Source organism: Papio anubis, chromosome 15, assembly GCF_008728515.1.
Source record: "Papio anubis isolate 15944 chromosome 15, Panubis1.0, whole genome shotgun sequence".
Taxonomy (NCBI): Eukaryota; Metazoa; Chordata; class Mammalia; order Primates; family Cercopithecidae; genus Papio; species Papio anubis.
In genome coordinates, this window is record NC_044990.1 from 29,568,435 (window position 1) to 29,584,224 (window position 15,790).

At 38.1% G+C, this 15,790-nt stretch overlaps 1 protein-coding gene across 4 annotated transcripts in view; it reads left to right on the forward strand.

The window, feature by feature from the left end:
- RNASEH2B (ribonuclease H2 subunit B) overlaps nucleotides 1-15,790 on the forward strand; it is a 302,074-nt gene that overhangs the window by 278,920 nt on the left and 7,364 nt on the right. For 3 of the 4 annotated variants that reach the window (XM_031655849.1, XM_031655847.1, XM_031655850.1), the window contains exons 6-9: nucleotides 9,660-9,724; nucleotides 11,670-11,775; nucleotides 14,212-14,293; nucleotides 15,681-15,723. In XM_031655849.1, the coding sequence (XP_031511709.1) occupies nucleotides 9,660-9,724; nucleotides 11,670-11,775; nucleotides 14,212-14,293; nucleotides 15,681-15,723 (296 nt within the window). The remainder of the gene's footprint in view (nucleotides 1-9,659; nucleotides 9,725-11,669; nucleotides 11,776-14,211; nucleotides 14,294-15,680; nucleotides 15,724-15,790) is intronic. The other variant, XM_031655852.1, reaches the window with a different exon arrangement.

A 15,790-nucleotide genomic window follows, 5' to 3' on the forward strand; every position in this document is an offset into this window, starting at 1 on the left:
CAGTAAATTCATACTTGGCCACACTTGGAGCTCCAGTTTGGAACTGAGGGATGTGTGGTGCCAAGGTTTTATCAAAGCAGTTCCATTAAAGATATTCTCTGATGCTGAATTTGGCAGAGGACAGCAATCTTTTTGTGGGTGACAAATGAAGTAACCCATAACCACTTTTAAAAGATAAAGTAATGAAGAATAATTTAATGAAGCCATGTTAATTTTTGTCAACTTAACACAAGCTGAAAATGCAGTTAACTCATTGTCCAGAATTCTGCTATTAGCTGTATAAGAACAATCATCTTAAAACCCAGAAATCTGGGTTTAGAAACAGTGTTAGTGCCTCAGCATTTGTTTCCTTACAGTCTGCAGCCGAGAGCAAGAAGCTGTCTCTGTCTCATCCCTTCCCTCTTGTACACTGAACCCCTGACCATTTATTGCATCATTATCTGAACTTCTGTCTTAGTCTCCTTTGCTTCTCAATATTGCCTAACTTTTGGAAGTTCTGCACTTCCATTTTCAAAGTAGCTATATTATTGGCCTTTATATTTGCCAGATTTCGAAAACTCTAGGCGTCAATTTTTTTTTCTTTATTTTTAAGTGATGGGCAAAACATAAAATATGTTAGAATAAATTTCACGCAGTAAAAGATGTATTCAATCTCTAGAGGTTTGGCAGTTTCTTTTTATCAAATTCTTCCCTTAATAAACTGCAGCCTGTGAATCTCAAAATAATGGAAGGTTTAAAAACAGAACCAAAAAGATTTTTAGTTTTATTTTTTATTTTTTTAAGACAAGGTCTTGCTCTATTGCCCAGGCTGTAATGCAGTGGCACAATCACGGCTCACTGCAGCCTCAATCTCTGGGGCTCAGGCAATCCTCCCACCTCAGCCTCCTGAGTAGCTAAGACCACAGGTGCAAGCCACCATGCCTAGCTAATTTTTTCGAGTTTTTTTTGTAGAGATGAGGGGGGTCTCTCTGTGTCACCCAGGCTGGTCTTGAACTCCTGGACTCAAGGGATTCTCCCGCCTCAGCCTCCTAAAGTGCTGAGATTATAGGTATGAGTCACCATGCCCATTCTCAAAAAGATTTTTAAATGAGGGGAAAAAATAAGTAAGATTCTCAAATGCCTCATCCTCAAAAAGACCTTTTCATCAAAATACATACAAGCATTTTCACGTTACTTGCTTTACCCCTTGACCCAAAACATAAATATGTGAAATATGTTTCTTTATGGAAGATCTGTGTACAGGGACAGTGTACTGAGATAAACATCTTTTTCCATGAAGATCTACACGGATCGGCATTCGGAAGTTTACCACTGCCATAGAGTCCAAGACAAGTGCAGTACATGCACTTGTATGACGGCAAAACTTCTTTGGTTACTGGTTTACATATGTTATGTAGTCCTTGCAGTAATTTTCTTTCATTATATATTATAACCTGCATTCTCACAAATGAGGAAACTGAGGCTTAAAGAGTTGAAGTAACTTGACTGACACTATAGAACTTGAAGTGGTAGAACCAGGATTTGAACCTATGTCTGTCTGACAGCAACTCTTTTGCCTTCCTTCTTATAGCTGTGTATGTAACACTTCCAAAGTACTCTATATATAAGCGTTTGTGTGTGTGTATGTGTGGTGTTTCATATGAAAAAAAAAACTTGACTCTTTTTTTTTTCTTTTTTTTGAGACGGGGTCTCACTCTGTTGCCCAGGCTGGAATGCAGTGTCATAATCTTGGCTTACTACAACCTCTGCCTCCTGGGCTCAAGTGATCCTCGCACCTCCGCCTCCCGAGTAGCTGGGACTACAGGCGGGCGCCACCACGCCTGGCTAATTTTTGTATTTTTAGTAGAGACAGTGTTTCACTATGTTGGCCAGGCTAGTCTCGAACTCCTGGCCTCAGGTGATCCACCTACCTTGGCCTCCTAAAGTGCTGGGATTACAGGTGTGAGCCACTGCACCCAGCCAAAAACTTGACTCTTTTAAAATTTATTTTTCTTTAATTTTTTTTAGAGACAGAGTCTCACTGTCACCCAGGCTGGAATGCAGTGGTGTCATCATGGCTCACTGCATCTTTGAACTCCTGGGCTCAAGTGATCCTCACACCTCAGCCTCCAGAGTAACTGGGACTACAGGTGTGCACCACCATGCCCAACTAAGTTTTTTTATCTTTAGCAGAGACAAGGTCTTATATGTTGCCCAGGCCAGTCTCCAACTTCTGGGCTCAAGCAATCCTCTCACCTCAGCCTCCCAAACTGCTGGAATTACAGGCATGAGCCACCATGCCTCGCTTTGATTTTTCTTTTTTAATCTCACATATTCCCTCTTAATATTTTCCCTTTGTGTGGCAAAAGGAGAGAGAGACAGGGAAGGAGACAGAAAAAACTTCCATAGCTTAAGGAAATGGCCATTCTTATCCCTCCAGGGAACTTCCTAGAGCTTCTAGGCACTATGTGACTCCACAGGCCTTCTTCTAGTGATTGCGTTGGGTACTGGCTACTTATTTGAATGTGGATTATTGTCCATTTATAAATTAGTGTTTGCTTCCATTCTCTGTAATTTATTTCTAGATTTCTAAATAAGAAAGACGACTACTAAAGAGTGGTCAGTTACTATCCATGATGGGGAGTAAAGGTAAAGAAGAAAGCGATGTTTTCTAACTTCCATTCTCTCCATAGGCACTTGTGCAGATAGAGTAAAGCCTGAAATACTCAAATTCCCCAGCTAGCTGTTTTGATATTAAACTCCAGATGCTGTCTTAAACATCTGTGGCATTAAAGACCTGGTAAAGGCTGCTAGGCCTGTGAGAATCTTCCCCTTTTGCCTTCTCTCTGGTGAATGAACCTAGCCACGGTTGTTTGTACCCTGAATGATGATGGCTGTGACTTTAGCCCTGCCTACTTTATTAGTGAAAGAAATGATGTGTCTCTGTTTGCTCGTTGTGGGGCTCAGAGCAGGTTTCTTGCCAAAGAAGTGCACATTCAGTGGAGAGATGGTATGGGAAAGGACTAATGAAGGGTCACGAACCTTATCTTGAATGTAACCCTTTGTTTCATATTGCCAGCACAAGCTGCAGTGCACTGTCTGAGGTGATTAACAGGAAGAGCCAGGAAAACTTACCTGATTAAAATATCCCAAGTACAATTGCCAAGTTTCTTTCCCTAGGAAGCAGGGGAAGAAAGCGATCATATGAGTTTCTCAGTTATGGAAAACATTGAGAAAGTAGAAGTGAAAATGTGCTCGAGGCAGTTCAACAATACGTCAGGGAAATTCAAGTTTGTGAGCCGATTACCCAATTGCTGAACATGTTACTTAACTGTGAACTCACTTTTATTCCATCCTTATTTTGTAAACCCAGTCTTTCCAGATGTTTGAAATCCGTTTTATAGGCACCAGGCACATAAGGGAAAAAAAACCTTTCCAGCATATGCATGTTTTATCAAACTCACTGACTCTCACAAATATTAAATTTAGGACACAAATGAATATGCTTTGGTATTTTTCATAATTATGGGTAGTCTGTGGCCTTCATGAATATTTTAAACCTCCTTGTTTTTCAAAATTTGTAAATTTCAAAAATAAGCAGTAATTTATACACTGGGTCCATGTGTAGCCTTCTGGGATATAGTAATCATCTTGCCAGGGAGTGTTAACTTCCTGGCAAGTGTCAACTTTCTATGAAAGTTGAGGAAAAAACCTCCAGACCCAGCTAGCTTCACTAATAAATTTTACTACACTTTAAGGAAGAATGATAGTCAAAGAAATAACACTTGCTCAAACTCTTTCAGAAAATAGATGAGGAAGGAATGTTTCCCAACTAATTTTATGCAACTGGAATTGCCCTAGTACCAAATCAAAATTATTACCAAAAAAATTAGACCATTATCCCTTATGATTATAGACTGAAAAATCCTAAGAAAATATTGGAAAATCAAATATCTAAAAATTAAATATGTAAAACCTAAGTGGGGTTTATTGCAGGAATTCACAATTGGTTGAGCATTAGAAAATCAATTAGTGTAATTTACCATATTTATGCATTACAAAATTGTATGATTATCTGAAAAGACACAGAAAAGGTATTTGATAAAATTCAGTCATGATATAAATTATCAGCAAATGAAGAATAAAAGGGAACTTCCAAGGCATCTATGGCAAACTCACAGCTAACATCATCTTCATTGTAAGAGACTGAACACAATCTTCCCCCAAGACTGGGTACAAGAGAAGGATGCCTGCTCTTACCACTTCTATTCACCATGTGGTGGATGTCCTAGCATGTGCAATATGATAAGAAAAAGGCATACAGATTGGAAAGTCAGTAGTACAACTGTCTTTATTCATAGACAATATTGTCATGTATGAAAAAATCCAGAAGAATCTACAAAAGAAGTTACTAGAATTGATAAACAAACTTTCAGGATACAAGCTCAATATACAAATATTAGTTGTGTTTCTATATACTGGCAGTGAACAATTGGATAATAGAATAAAAACATACCATTTATACTACCATTAAAAATAACATTCTAGTGCTAAATATAACACAATATGTACAAGACCAATATGCTGAACATTACAAAATATTGCTGAGAGAAATTAAAGAAAAATTAACTAAATGGAGAAATAGGCCATGTTCATGGATTGGAAGACTCAATATTTTTAAGGTGTCTATTTTCCCCAAGTTGTTCTATAGATTCAATGTAATGCTTAGCCAGCTTCTTTTTTTTTCTTTTTTTGGTAAGTATTGATAAACTGATTCTAGAATTTATATGACTACGTAAAGCAGTAGAAGCAGCAGTCTCCAACCTTTTTGGCAGCAGGAACTGGTTTTGTGGAAGACAATTTTTCCATGGATGGGGTGGGGAAGGGGATGGTTTTGGGGTGAAACTTCCACCTCAGATCATCAGGCATTAGATTCTCATAAGGAGCACACAACCTAGATCCCTCGCATGCGCAGTTGACAATAGGGTTCTCTCTCCTATGAGAATCTAATGCCATCACTGATCTGACAGGAGGCGGAGCTTAGCCAGTAATGCTTGCTTGCCCGACACTCACCTCCTGCTATGTGGCTTAGTTCCTTACAGGCAACAGATCAGTACCAGTCGATGGCTTGGGGATTGGGGAGCCCTGATGTAAAGGACCTATAATAGTCAAAACAATTTTGAAAAAGAAGAATAAATTTGGAGAACTTATACAAACTGAATTAAAGACTTACCATAATCAGGAAAATGTGGGGGCCAGGCACAATGACTCATGCCTGTAATCCTAGCAGTTTGGGAGGCCGAGGCAGGAGGATTGCTTGAGGCTGAGAGTTCGAGACAAGCCTGAGCAACATAGCAAAACCCTATTTCTACAGAAAGTTTAAAAATTAGGCAGCTGTGGGCCGGGCATGGTGTCTTACGCCTGTAATCCCAGCACTTTGGGAGGCTGAGGCAGGCGGATCATGAGGTCAGGAGATCGAGACCATCCTGGCTAACACGGTGAAACCCCATCTCTACTAAAAATACAAAAAAATTAGCCAGGTGTGGTGGCAGGCACCTGTAGTCCCAGCTACTCGGGAGGCTGAGGCAGGAGAATGGCATGAACCCAGGAGATGGAGCTTGCAGTGAGCCAAGATCGTGCCACTGTACTCCAGCCTTGGTGACAGACTGAGACTCTGTCTCAAAAAAAAATAATAATAAAAATATAAAATAAAATAAGTTAGCCAGCTGTGGTGGTATGTACCTGTAGTTCCAACTATTTGGGAGGCTGGGGAGGGAAGATCACTTGAGCCCAGGAGGTCAGGGTTACAGTGAACAATGATCACACAATTGCACTCCAACTTGGGTAACACAGTGACACCCTGTCCCTAAATTTAAAAAATAAATAAAAATAAAATGAATGTGGTATTGGTATAAGAGAAATGTATAGATAAATGGAATAGAATAGAGAATCTAGAAATAAACCCACACTTATATGGTCAATTGATTTTTTTTTCCAAAGGTGTGAAGATAATTCAATGGGAGAAAGGATAGTCTTTACAACAAATGTTGATGGAAGAATTTGGTATACATATGAAAAATAACATTGATCCTCGCCTCATACAGAAAAATTAAATCAAAATGGATCACTATGTTAAATTCAAAAATGAAAATTATTGAGCTTCTAGAAGAAAGCATAGGATAAAATCCTTGTTGCCTTGGGAATGAGGCAAAGATTTCTTAGGACACAAAACCCACTAACTGTAAAAAAATTATAAATTGTATTTTATCAAAAGTATTATCTTTTGTTTTTGAAAAATGCCATTAAGAAAAAAAGGAGATTGTGAGTTGTGGGATAGTTGGAACTCACCTACCTGGCTGTCCAAGGCTTACAATGATAAAGCCACTTGACAGTTTCTTACATCTCAGGAGTTCTACTACTCCCTAGTACAATGGAAGGAACTACTGCTAGCTGCAACAAAATGGATAAATCTCACAGAAATAATGTTGAGCAAAATAAGTTGGACACAGAAAGTATATACTGTATCATTTCATTTCTATGGTGTTCCAGAATAAAGCAAGAATTACGCTGTGATGATGGATGAGTGGTGACCTGCGGTCTGGGTAGCCATGGGAGAATTTACTACCTAAGGGTTCCAGGGAACTTTGAGGATGATGCTTACATGACTGCATACATTTCTCCAGACTCCTCGAATTGTACATTTAAAATGGGTGTGTCCATTGTGTGAACATGAACATTGTGTGAACACCTAAATAAAATTCATTTTTAAAACAATATTTACTGATCCAGCACTAGAAGCTAAGCCTCCTGATTTCTAACACACTATTTTTTTTTAATTCCCCCTTTCCCCCAAAATAATATTGGCTCCTTTTCTCTCCACACTTGCTACCTCCCATGGGATGGAGAGATGGAATGTGGGAGGCAAGGCCAGTGTGAGCACTGGCTCTGAGGTTTAGGCCTTGATATCCCGGAGAGTGGTGTGGGAGGAAGATGAACCACTGGGTTTTAGACACATGGAGCCTCAGTTCAGGGCTTTGGGCTTCCCGGTTAGTTTGTTGAGTCTTGTTGAGCCAGGAGGAGATCACACCAGATGAAAGGATACAGTTGGCTTTGGAGGAGGGTGAAGCAGAGCTGGGAAAAGAATCAGACAAGTCATTAGAGACATAAAAAAATAGCAATTTTATATATGCCATGGAGGAGAGGTTTTTCCCACAAACCGGTTGTTAGGAGGTACTGAAGAAAGTGTAGACCTAGTGATCTTGGTAAAGTGAACATCAGATCCACAGCTTTGATGTCAGTGTGGGTGGGAGTTGGGTGCTCTTGCCTACTTCCTCAGTGACTTAGGACAGTTTACTTCATGTCGCTCAGACCCAGTCTTCAAAGATGGGGATAAATCATGGTTTTTTAATTGATTCTGAGATTCATTCTGACCATTCAATGAGAAAATGTGTATTATGTACCTAGCACAGACCTGAATAAACATTAGTTTCTTATGTTTTATTAATAAATCATCTTTTGCATCATGATATCTTTGCTAATATTATGTATTTGCTAAGTGGCAGGTGTTGTGCTATAGGATTTATATGGATTATCACATTTCATGCTCAGAATAGCCCAGTGAGAAAAAAGCCTCTCTTTACACATGGGGAAACAGGCTTTGAGAGCGAGGCAGCTTCCCAAGGAGACAGCATGTGCTGGGGTATGCATGAGCCCTGGTAGCATGGCTCGGTCTGTGCTCTCTGCCCCTTCTTAGAGAACAATTCCCAGAGGTAGAGGAGAAGCCTCCCGGTGGGGCTCAGGGAGTGGGAGACATTCTTTCAGAAAATTTGGAGGTAGATGCAAGAAAGAAGTGAGATGCCAGATCAGGGTAGGATTTTCAGGAGAACCTTGAGCAGTGAGCTTCTTTTGGAGTTGCTTTTTTCATTCCTCAGTTATATTCATTCCTCAGGCAATGAATATAACTTCTAAAAGCCATTCAACAACATATATTTATTTAGTGATTGCTGTATGCTCTTAGAATTCCCCTGGTTTGTACATAGGTTGGGGCATAGCCTCCAAGTAAGTTGAGTTCAGTCTCATTGGCTTTGGTTTACAGTAGGCTGTTTGCCCAGGTAGTCCTGGCTTCAAAACCGCAGACATTGCACCTTGGAATTCTCACACTCCTGACAATGCTATTTGCACCTGTCCCTCTTTTTTGTTACTGTAGTGACATGTCCCGAGGAGATGGCTATAGATGTCCAGCCCTCAATCCAGCCTGCCTCATCTTGCCTACAGCATTGACAACCATAGGCTGACACAGGGAGAAAATTCACAGGAACTAAGGCCAGGGACCTCCCAACCCCTCTCCCATACAATTTAACAGACTGCAGAAAATGACCCCTGAATGGACAGTTTCCATTTCCCATCACAAGGGGAAGGGAGAAAGAGCCTCATTCTATATAACTCAGAGGTGGTGAATTCACATCAGACCCAAGGGTTACTAGTGGTCATAAAGATAAATCCTGCGTGGACAGAGGAGGCTGGAGTGGAAGTGCTGCCCTTGCTAATTGCACAGAAAGAAGAAATCCCATGAATGAAAAAGGTTGCAGAGGAGATCATGGTTTAATGGCATGGTATATAAGGCTGGGTGGATTGTGAAGAGAGTAAGTGTAATTTATAAGAGGTGAAACTTTTATCCCCATAAAGGGCCAGGTTGAGCCTACCATAAATCTAAATCTTCTGAAAGAGCTATGATTATGTTGGTAATATGTTAAAAGATAGATAGATCTTTTTTTAATGCTCCCCCAATCCCACCAGGCCACTACTGAGTAGTTACCAAGATTTTTTTCCTGAATGTATGTAGTGAACTTCATAGATACCTGCATTTAGTTTCAATTTTCTTTATTGGGATTTTCATTTTTATTTTAAGAAAAAAAAAGTGTTTCATTGAAAACATTGAGATGAGCTTAAAATTATTCAAAACAGTTAAGACTGCTTAGTATGCTAGTGTGAACACAAAGTATCTGAGACAAGTCCCAGTCAATTTAGAAAGTTTATTTTGCCAAGGTCAAGGACGCACCCATGACACAGCCTTGGGAAGTCCTGAGACCTGTGCCCAAGGTGGTTGGGGGTACAGTTTGCTTTTATATGTTTTAGGGAGACATGAGCCATCAATCAATATGTGTCAGGTGTACACTGGTTTAGTCCAGTAAGGCAGCAACAACTCAAAGTGGGGGCTTCCACATTAGACATAGAGAAGAGACAAAAGGTTGCATTTTTTTGATCAGCCTTCCACTGAATACACAATTTAGTCTGGCTTGAGGGTGGGGCCGTGGCTAGGGACTGGCCCTCTTCTGCCCAGAATTTCCCTGCCTCCTGTCCCTATCACCAAGATTTATTTTCCTTTCACATTTGTTTGTTGAGGTTTTAAAATTACCTTTTCTACAGAGTTGTGTGTATAATTGGAAGGTGTCCTTAAATTCTTACTCATTTAGTGGTTGATGACTCCTGAGGTAGCCACACTACTACTAACATTTAAAAAAACATTTCAAGTATGTTCTCAGGTTTGTAAATTAAGTTTTTCAAGAATATAAACTTATGAAATATTTTTAAATGGTTAACTTGTATATGATAGAACCTTATGAGTTTATTTTTTAAATTCATTGTACTGAGTCTTTTTTTTTTCTTTTAATGTAATCCAGAAATAGACAACAAGAAATATTACAAGTACAGCAAAGAGAAGACATTAAAGTGGCTGGGAAAAAAGGTATAGTTCCTCTCTAGTGCCTTGTGGTAAAAGAAAAAAATTCAGTTCTCTAAGAAATTTTCAAAGAAGGCAGTAAGTCTGAATCCAGAGACCATCCTGTATATTCAGTGAAAAGAGGAAAATTGTGTAGAGATACCAAGTATGAGAAGAAGGCTTTGACTTTTCAATCCTCCCTAACTTGTGTATCTCTGAAGTTAACTTTATGTTTTCTCATGACCTGCATTCTCATTTCTCCCTGATCCTACTACGGAATGAAATAATTTGTTGGTGTAGATTTGAGTCTTCCAAGTAAGAGGATACTAGGCCTGGCACTTGTTGGCCATTGTCAGTCCTACAGGTGTCTCCAAGGGTGATGTTGCTCCCACACAGCCAGGCAAAGGGACCCAGGGACACAGCCAGGCAAAGGTGTTCAGGTTTAGAGGACGTATGTCCCACTTTCAGGGTCTGGATGCTGAGGAGGGGTCGTCTTACAGGCAAAGCCTGTATCTTAGTGATTCTAAGAATCTTGACCTAATGGAAGGACTGGGGCAGGGAATGGCAAATCAATTTAGTAGGTCACAACCAGTATTTCTCTTGCAATGAAACAGATTGGATGGGATGGGATGTATTAAAATATAGCAGAGGAAGGGCAAGTATTAAGTATGGCTCTATGAAACATATTTATATGTGTTTAAGTATTGGATTGCTGTATATTTCTTACCATGGGGTTGTGATTAAAAAAAAAACTTTGAAAGCCACTGGTCTAAGGATAATATGTACTCTCACGTTGATTAAGAATCTCACTAAACCAGATAGAATAATGATAAAGTTTTTGCAAGATCAGTGCATACCAGTAGTTATAGTACTGTTTCCTAAGATTCTCTTCCGTCTTTTGTGTGAAAAATCATGTTTGTCCGCATGTGCTCTCTCATAAGTGGGAGTTGAACAATGAGAACACATGAACACAGGGAGGGGAACATCACACACTGGGGCCGTTTCAGGGGTCAGGGGCAAGGGGAGGGAGAACATTAGGACAAATATCTAATGCATGTGGGGCTTAAAACCTAGATGACGGGTAGATGGGTGCAGCAAACCGCTATGGTACTTGTATACCTATGTAACAAACCTGCATGTTCTGCACATGTATCCCAGAACTTAAAGTATAATAAATAATAATAAATAATAAATTAATCGTGTTTATTTGTCATATCATGTTACCAGGCTCATTGGAAGCCTGAGAAGCTGGAAATGAGTCCAGTAGAATAATCAGGCTCCTAATGTGCAAAGTAGTGGAGAGATTTAGAGTGCCGTGTTTCACTTTTCATTTGTGATATAGTAGTAGTAGTATTCCATGTAGACGAAGAATGAACATCAATGCAGAGCAGAATCCTTGATGTTTACTTTTGCTCTTAGCCAGGGAAAAGGATATGAATAGCGAAGAGGAGTTTATACTTACTGATTATATTTCCTAGGAAGTGGGAAATTTATATTATTCTATTTAGGAAATTATTACATATAAATTTTATGCCAGGTTCTATTCTAAGGGCTTTATTTACATATATTATCTTATTTAATTTTCACAGTAGTCCTGTGAAGTGGATGTTATTTTTTTCCCCATTTCACAGATAGAGCCACAGAAAGGTTAAGTAACTAGCCGTGGTTACAGAGCCAAGCCCAGCGGCCTGACTCCAGAGTCAGAGCTCTCAGTTATCACAATATGTTGCCTCTCATACTGTGTAGGCCATGGCAGTCTGTGTAGTGAGATCATCCAGAGATCCTGCTGCCACTCAGCCTTTCTCCAAATGGGCAACCATTTCTCATCTTCTGGTGTCTGGTGAAGATACTTCTAGGTTCTCAAATACATCTTTGCAGATCTCTTAAGTGGTTTGAAGGCCACCTATGAAGTCATAGATTTCTAAAGTTAAGTTGAAAATACGCTGCTTTTCCCCTTTTGGTTGCTTTGTAGGTTAACCAAACTACAGCAGCATTAAAAACCAATAATGTGAATGTCAGTTGCCGGGTACAGTCAACTGCATTTTTCTCTGGTGACCAAGTTTCCACTGACAAGGAAGGTAAGTAAAGCATTTTATCAGAAATGATTTTTGTCTGGAGTAAGTTGCTTTTGTGTAAATGCCTATCTTAAGATTTAAAAATCTTAATGTCACAGAAGCCTCATATTCCTACCAATGCCTGGTATACATTGTGGCAGGTGTGCATCTTGTTTCAGAAGCAAAGAATATTTCTACGATAGGTTACTTCTGTTATTCATTGATACTTAAGTTATTTATTCAGCAAATATTTCTTTTACACTGATAGTAGTAACAACCCTGGCTATCATTTATTGAGGGTGTATTGTGTGCCAGGCCCTTTGCTAAGTTGCCACTATACAAACATGATCTCATCCAACCTTCCCAGTAAATTTCATAATGAGCGTCTTGAGGCCCTGTCCAAAGTCTCGCAACTAGTAAATGGCAAAGCTGAGCTATTTATGGAGCTTGTCTCTCAAGCCCACACTCATAACCTTTTTGTGATACTGTTCCTGCGACACAGTTGTACTGTTCCAGTGGCTGCATCTGTTTGCATTTTCTTCTCAAGACGCATGTTTCCTGATACAGGGATCAATATACTTTGATTTTAGATGAAAATTGATTTGCTTGGCAATTTTTCTTTTAGGTTATTCTTTCATAATCTCAAAAAGGTATATTATTTTCTTTTCCAAGTAGAGTCCTCTTATTTCTATATGTATTGTTGAATAAGAACAGCTATATAATACAGTTAACAATCTCAAATAGTGAGACAAATTATTCTGACGTTAAACTCCAATTCGTTGTTCCCTTGTTCAGGGTATACATATGGCTTTAGTCATTACATAAATAAAAACTAGGAATAGTGGCCTGTTTGTGATTGATAGTAATTCAGGCAATCTGATTTGCAGGAATCTGCCTTGCATGTATAGCTAGTTGGCTACTGCTATTCCGGGAGTGGTGGACAGCACCTTTGCCATACTGAGTTACCAGCTGTCAGTGTCTTTAATTGGCTTTAACAATAGAAGATGAGGGATTGAGATAGATGATTAATGGATAGATAGGTGGGTGGATAGATGCATCCATGGATGGATGGATGAAACCATAGATTTTGTTTTAAAAGTAGAAGAAGAGATGTTAGAGGTTATTTAGACAGATCATCTCATTTTTTAAATGGAGAGATAGTAACTTATCCTCAAGATCTTCTGTTCTAAGTCTAGTGCTTTTACCAGTACTCTATATATTAAGATTCTGGGCTTGGCTATATATTGCCATTTAGTGTCCTGGCCGTAAAGTAAGCTTTACATATTGTACATTATTTCCTTTTTTAGATATTTAGCTTGGTTTGGTACCAGAGGAAGCAAATGAACTATATGTTGACTTTCTTAAAATAGTTTTCTTTGTCTAGTCATGACTGGTTGGATAATGACTATCCCAGAACCATGAGCAATTTTAAGAAGGGTCAAATGATAACTTTCAGTTCTACGTTGACAATGAAAATCTCTTACTGAAGACTTTTTGACGTCAGGTGGTCACCAGACGGCAGTCATTTTCTATGTAATACTAAGGCAAATTGTTACTTTCACTTGAGAGCAGAGAAGAATGGAAAAAAGGAAGTGAATGAATATCCCAGCAGCAAACCTGGGGTCTGCTTTTGGTGGTTTATATCCCCGCATGGTTATCCCATCTTATGATTAAGTTTGATTATCTGCTTGTATTCTACATAAAATATTGAATTCAGGAACAGAGTTTTGAAACAGTTTTTGTTGTCTTCTTATGTAACTGTGTTTCTAATTGCTGCCAGAGCTGCATTTTAGTACTGAGAACCCAGATGCTTTAGAACTAATGATGACAAATTCTGAGTTAGTTGGTTTTTTTTTAAGTGTTTTATTAGTTTGGGAGTGTGTGTGTGTGTGTGTGTGTGTGTGTAGAACTATATATAGAACAATATGTACATATAGAACTATATATTTTTTTTTTCAGGGTTCTTATAAAGCAAATACCTAGTAGTAGAGACATACGGTATTTTATTTCTCTTAAATGAGTATGCTCATTACTGTTGAATAATTAGATTTATTCTTTATTGAAACAGGCTTAGAAAAGATTACCCTTTTAACAAAGACATGACTATATCATATTGTTATAGCTGATTTTTAAACTTTATTTGTATTCAATGGTTTCGACTAAGAAAGCAACCCTGAGTTTTTGTTTTTACTGTCATTTAGGGAGCATCTACTGTATTATACTTGTTTTATCTTATATCTTTGGTATCATCCCATGTCATATCTCATCCATCATATCTTCCCACTAGTCTGACAGATAGATATTACTATCCCCATTCTACAAATGAGAAAACTGAGGCTAGAGCTTAAGTGAGTTCCCTTTATCCAGATAGGGTCAGAATTTGAACTCAGGTCAATTTGACTGTAAAACCACCATAATTACTATTTTTTTTACTTTCACTCCTCCTTCTGTTTCTTTCAGAGGATTATATTCGTTATGCCCATGGTCTGATATCTGATTACATCCCTAAAGAATTAAGTGATGACTTATCTAAATACTTAAAGTAAGTATTGATTATCTTCAGTCATAATGAAGTACCATCTGCTTCTTGGTTTCCCCAGCAGTGGGGTTTCCTTATGGCTTATCATATCACTGTTTATGATACAAGATTATTCTTGAGCTGTGTCATATTACTTTGTGCCTTGGAGGTGATTTTTAATGGATGATTGGAATGAACTGATTTGATGGATACAGATTGCAGGAACTAGTTAATGTCAAGATTGGAATTATGGCTTGGTCTGATTTTAGAGGATTAACTATGTTAAAATTTTATCCTCAATTATACTTAACTAATTTGGTTCTTTATGATCATTTTAAGAGGTAGAAAAGAGGGATGGAAAGAGTAGATGGAATATAGAATTTTTTTAAATTTATAAAATATTTGTATCATTTGCACTATTATCACTAGATGTTCACTAAAGGGACTTTACTATGCCTAAGACTTGGAAGTCAAAGTAATATGAAACCCAAGCTGTGTCTTTGAGGGGCAGAAGAAGGGTTTTAAGAATGGTTTAATGTATGTTCCTTTCTTTATAAAGAGTTTATACATTTAGACTTTAAGTTGAAAAAGAAGTGTTTATTTTCTAGATTTTTGCAAAATCGTTACTTAATTTTGTTGTTAAGATTTTATGCGTGTGATGATTTAATAGCTTTTCCTGATCCTTATAAATCCTTTTTATCCTCTGAGTCATGAAGATAAAATGACTTTTTAATAGATATAGTTACTGGTTTTAGCAAATTCCAGAGGTCCTACTTTAAAAAACAATGATTGGAAGCTGGTTTCTATAATAGTTAAAGTGTGTTGAAAGCCTGCTTCAAATTGATAATCACATCCCTCTGCTTAATATCCCCAGATTTCTATGCTGCTTGTCTTGTTAGAGACCTCATGTCTTTGTACTCCGTTATTTGTATAGATTCCTTTCTTTCCACTAACATTTTTAAGTTTTGGTTGAAGAGTTCAGAAGAAAGGTATGCCAATTAAACTGCTTTCTAATGGAAGAAAAGTTGAAATTTATGTGGCTTTTTGTGAACAGTTAAAATAATTTTCACCTTTAAATATATGTTAGCATCTTTATTATGAAGAAAAAATACTCCAACACCCAAACACAAATTTATAGAGGCTAAAGAAAAGTAACTCTGTTCCAACAGATGGGTTCTAATTTTATTTTTTAGTTCAGACAATGCCAAAACAAGGAATTACATATCAAAATAAAGACTCTTTTATTGAGAAAACTTTCGTTCTTTACACTGAGGTAATTGAACAGGAAGATATATGGAGGTAAAGCTGTAAGTTGAAAAGTAGGACTTACTAAGTCTTAAGTTGGCCCTGTCTTTCTGTTTGTTTGTCTATGAAAAACCATGACTTTGATTCTTATGTTTAACTTCCTTAGGCTTCCAGAACCTTCAGCCTCGTTGCCAAATCCTCCATCAAAGGTAAGAAGCTGTGACTAAGATATCTTTGGGGGACTTAGAAAAATATTACACTCTTACCACATGAGTT